Source organism: Palaemon carinicauda, chromosome 2 (assembly GCF_036898095.1).
Source record: "Palaemon carinicauda isolate YSFRI2023 chromosome 2, ASM3689809v2, whole genome shotgun sequence".
In the NCBI taxonomy this organism is placed as follows: domain Eukaryota; kingdom Metazoa; phylum Arthropoda; class Malacostraca; order Decapoda; family Palaemonidae; genus Palaemon; species Palaemon carinicauda.
In genome coordinates this window covers 91,580,721-91,585,720 of record NC_090726.1, presented here as the reverse complement: position 1 = coordinate 91,585,720, position 5,000 = coordinate 91,580,721, and the positions used below count along the sequence as shown (strand labels likewise).

General features: G+C 32.7%; 1 protein-coding gene across 1 annotated transcript in view; it reads left to right on the top strand.

Annotated features, from left to right (window-relative positions):
* Window positions 1-5,000, top strand: part of LOC137618429 (cell adhesion molecule Dscam2-like) — a 225,784-nt gene that overhangs the window by 57,252 nt on the left and 163,532 nt on the right. Inside the window, exon 7 of the mRNA XM_068348598.1 lies at window positions 1,199-1,391. Coding sequence (XP_068204699.1) covers window positions 1,199-1,391 — 193 coding nt within the window. The remainder of the gene's footprint in view (window positions 1-1,198; window positions 1,392-5,000) is intronic.

The following is a 5,000-nucleotide window of genomic DNA, read 5'->3' as shown; positions in this document are numbered from 1 at the left end:
TGATTAATCATGTAAAACCTGTGACTGGTCAAGAAAGTAACCTTTATTTTTGGCGATTAACTTTAGCTCTTTAAAAAAGGTAGCCCTAGTGCGTTTTCATTGTATAGTTAAATTAAACAAAGTTTACATATATACATTTCCTAACCGCACTGGCTATATTGAGAAAACTTATGTTACTGTATGCTTTGCATATCAATGTCGTAATTGATAAATGAACCCATTATATAAAAACATTATGAAGTAACTTTTCAATTTTAAGAATAAACGACTATTGCAGCAATTTTATTTCTTAGACAAATTGGATCTATGATGTTGTAGTTAAGCTGGCGCTGTGCCACCAATGGCCCTTGCTGTTTAACGTGCCTGCGTTTGCTTTGAGACAAAGGGCGACATCGTGAAATGGCCACAGTAGTTAAACATAATGATCCTAAAGTTTGTCGTCACGAGGGATGAGAGTAATGAAAGACGAACCGAAAGTGGTGATTAAGCTGGTGATGGTTTTGCAGTTTAATATGCCTAATTCTCTCTCTCTCTCTCTCTCTCTCTCTCTCTCTTCTCTCTCTCTCTCTCTCTCTCTCTCTCTCTCTCTCTCTCTCTCTCTCTCTCTCTCTCTCTCTCTTGTGTATAAATGTGTTTACATATCATTGTCAGAGATTAGTATGTACCTATACAAGAATGTTTGTAACAGTTGACCCTTGAGGAGGTGTGGAAACACGAAAGTTTATGGTGACTCTTGTTTCAATTCTTTTACTGATCCATGGCAATATGACACCGTATATTTTCAGCAATTATATATATATATATATATATATATATATATATATATATATATATATATATGTGTGTGTGTGTGTGTGTGTGCGTGTGTGTGGGTATATACACACACATATATATATATATATATGTGTGTGTGTGTGTGTGTATCGTGTGTTTATTCATGTTCATGATTGCTAGTACTTTAGACATATCAATAAGTGCTTCACTTAGGAAAAAAAATTAAATTCATTCCAGAAATGCATAGAGTAATTGTGGTGCAATTTCATGCAGAAGCATTCCTAATGCAGTAAAAAAAAATCTTTAATTGTCATGTTCGTTATCCTAATGGTTTCAGACTGATGTAAAACCATCACAGTGTAGCTATAACAACCATTTCAGTTATTTTCTATCTTGAACTAATAGATTTTACCATATATTACAGTTGGTACAAACAAGAGAACGGAGTAGATATTCCGCTGTCCCTGGTTGCCGGGGCTGGCGTGGCTGTAGTAGGCAGACGAGCAGCACGTGTGAGGGCCTCCGGCCCCATCCTTTACTTCTTGACCACTGAAGACAGTGACACTGGCGACTATCGATGCTATGCTAATAACACTGAAGGCATGGCTGTATTGAGGGTAAGTGCTACATAACTGGTAAAGCTAACTAGAAAAATATGTGTCATTTATAACGTCGGTATATATTGATTATGTTTTATGCGAAGGAAATCGGAATTTATTTCCTTTGTGGTTGAACTTCTCTTTTGTGGATGTATAAAGTAATGTTGGATTCCATACAACTGTACAGAATCTAACTATTTCTATTCTTTAATATAGATGCAGTTACAGAGTTGAATTCGCAAGCACTCTTTAGGTTATATAATATTATCCATCTAGGATTGTTCTCAGATCATTTAGACCGCTAGACAATGTAAGTTATGTTTTTTATAAAAACACGTGATTTCCGAGAAAACATGTTAACCCAAATCTCTGAAATGCTGGGATTTTGTAAAATTAGGTTGATCGAGTTAACATAGAAAAAAAAGAAAAGTCATTGGGCGGTTGTCTTGCCTTGTTCATCTCTCTTAGTAGAAATGAAAATGGAAATGGATCTTCAGGGGCATTTTTGCTACACCAAATACTGCATTGGTCGGAGTTTTGTAATCCAGTGAAATTTTCTTGATATGCCGTCTGGAACTGTTACTTTTATTGGTGCATGATAAAGAAAAGAATGGTTTAGATTACCTTGAATATCAACTAAAATTCGATTATTATTATTATTATTATTATTATCATTATTATTATTATTATTATTATTATTATTAGTTGAGGTACAACCCTAATAGGAAATATAAACTGTTACAAGGCCAAAGGTTCCAATTGTGAGAGTAGCCTAGTAAAAAAGAAGAAATACAAAAGTAAAAAATATACATTATAAGAGAAATATCAAAGAAATAAGAAATAATTTGATTCACTTCAACTGCATAACAACAAGAAAGCAAACATTTGAAATCAACCCGAACTTCTGAAGTGATTATGATTTCACTATAATTTATTATTTAGACAATGCCATCATTCATCATTAGGATAATGTAAGAGTTTTACGACGTAGGAAGGCCAAACTCTGGATATCGATTTTCATTTCTCACACATAAGCAGAATCAATGGAAACTATGATCATATATTAATCCGGATTAAGGGATATAGGGAACATTATATTGTTGCGTAACTATGTCCTCGCATGACTAAAGGTCATGATTGCAGGTTCTAGTGAAGTGTAAAAAAATAGCAAAAGTAATTTTGACAAACGGACTTTTAAAAAAACAAGTGCCCTGATTATACAATAAGGATGGCCTCAGAAATGGAAGAGATGTGATGCATATCTACAAAAAAAAAAAAAAAAAATTAAGGCATAAGAAAAAAATTATATGATAGAACTGAGAAACAGAATGAGGGCCGATAGGAGACGCTCCCGTAACTGACTACGGATATGGTTTGCTATATGGATTAGGAGAAGGATTCGGCTTACCTAATGTGGTGTTAGAAGGTTTAAAGGTCACTCCGGAATGGCAGACAAGGAACAGTGACCAAGCCCTAGCAGGACAATTCCCTAGAGACTGACCATATATATATATATATATATATATATATATATATATATATATATATATATATATATATATATATATATATATAATCAGCACCCAAGCCTTTTCTCCACCCAAGCTAAGCCAGGCCATGGCTGTTGATGACTGTGCAGATAGACCTATAGGCTCCCCCAAACCTTACATTCGTGCTGACAAGGATAAGGTTACAGACACAGCAAGGCACTATCAAGCTTGAGAGGGTATCGTACCTGAGTCCGGCAGAATGCAAGCAAGGAAGGTTTTCCTTCATTGACAACTCTAAAAGGGTTGCTAGACTTGTAATTTTTACTGGTAACGATTATCTAAAATCTATTTTATGTTTCTTCATTAAAAATGTAGATGGTACTTTACCGAAGAAAAATGTAAAAATAGAAAATTGTTAATATTTTGTCTGTTGAAAATAGACTTAATTTAACAGAAATCTAGTCTGAGGTTTTTGGAAAAGGCCTGAAATAATATATTATTAAAGCTACTTAGTTATTATATCAGTACATGTTGTCTCCATTGTCACCAATTTTCCTAATAGGGAAAATATCCATTAATGCTAATTTAAATGGTATTTTACAATACACAGTATATACATTATATACATATATACATATATATATATATATATATATATATATATATATATATATATATATATATATATATATATATATATATATATATATATATATATATATATATTATATATATATATATATATATATATATATATATATATATATATATATATATATATATATATATATATATATATATATATATATATATACATATATATATATATATATATATATATGGGTCTTTTATGAAACATTCGTGTGAGAAGTTTGATATAAAGAGGAAGCACTGTATTTGGAATAAGTACGGTAGACGTAGAGAAAAGCTTATGATGAATATGGAGGTTGCTATGAATGTATCATATAAATGACGAATTATTAAGAACTATCAGAAATCCTTTTAATTGAAGTGAAGTATGAATTGGAGTATATAGGAAGGAAAATCACTAGTTTAGTGGTAAAGCGGCTCCTTGATAAAGGTGAATTAATGTCTCCATGGATGGAGTGATGTATGAAGTCAGGGAAATGACAGCTGAAGTAACGCAGTTGAATGAGTCTGAAAAACTATTTTGAAACTACTAAGTATATGTGGTGTAGTTAAATGCTGGGGACTTGTTTTAATTGTCTTTGTAGTCACTACTGTTAAGTGAACCTGCTTAACGTTGAATATATATATATATATATATATATATATATATATATATATATATATATATATATATATATACATATATAGATATGTGTGTGTGTGTTAATATCTTATGTGTGTACAAACATACACTATTATTTTCAATATAAGTACTCTTTCTCCATGAAGGAATTGGCTCCATGAGTTGATGCCTTTCCAGTATACAAGAAGTATTACTAAGAGGTGTCTGGTCATACATACGGTCATGTAGCCTACCCATAGCTCAGCGCTTTATGCAAGCGCGGATCAGCTTGCTAGCAACGTGTCCTGTTCTGCACGAAAACGCAGATTTTTTTTTTTTTTTTTTTTTTTACACCAAAATAGTGGCTGATATTTGTATCACAAGCGCAATTTTCGCTCACTCCTAGCATTAGCCAAACTTGAACATCTGTTGCCACCTATTTGCCATGGAAATGTGGAAGTAGGATTTTGAAGTAGAATAGTTTTTGCCATTTGGTGATGGGCCTTTACTAATCTCAAATATCAACGCTGGATACTTGGTTAAAAATTTTTCTGCCATGAAATGAAAACCTATAGACATCACACATTCACGTCTGTTTATCTCCCCTGAGTTATACATGTTATATTGTGAGACGGTTACCCTTTCCTGTCTATGTCAACTTGGTGAGGAATTGCTGGTTGTCTGGCACTCCTGATCTTCAAATAGGTTATAGCCTGAAGCTTTCCTAGTACATCTTTGGAAACAAATATAGTTGGATGGACTTTAATAAATTGTTCATTGAAATGGAAGGATTAAGCAGAATTGTTAGTAAGTTTATGGTTGGGGATGGGGGTAATTTTTGTCCAAAGCACTGGAGGATAAGCTGACTGAGCTGTGATATGATTA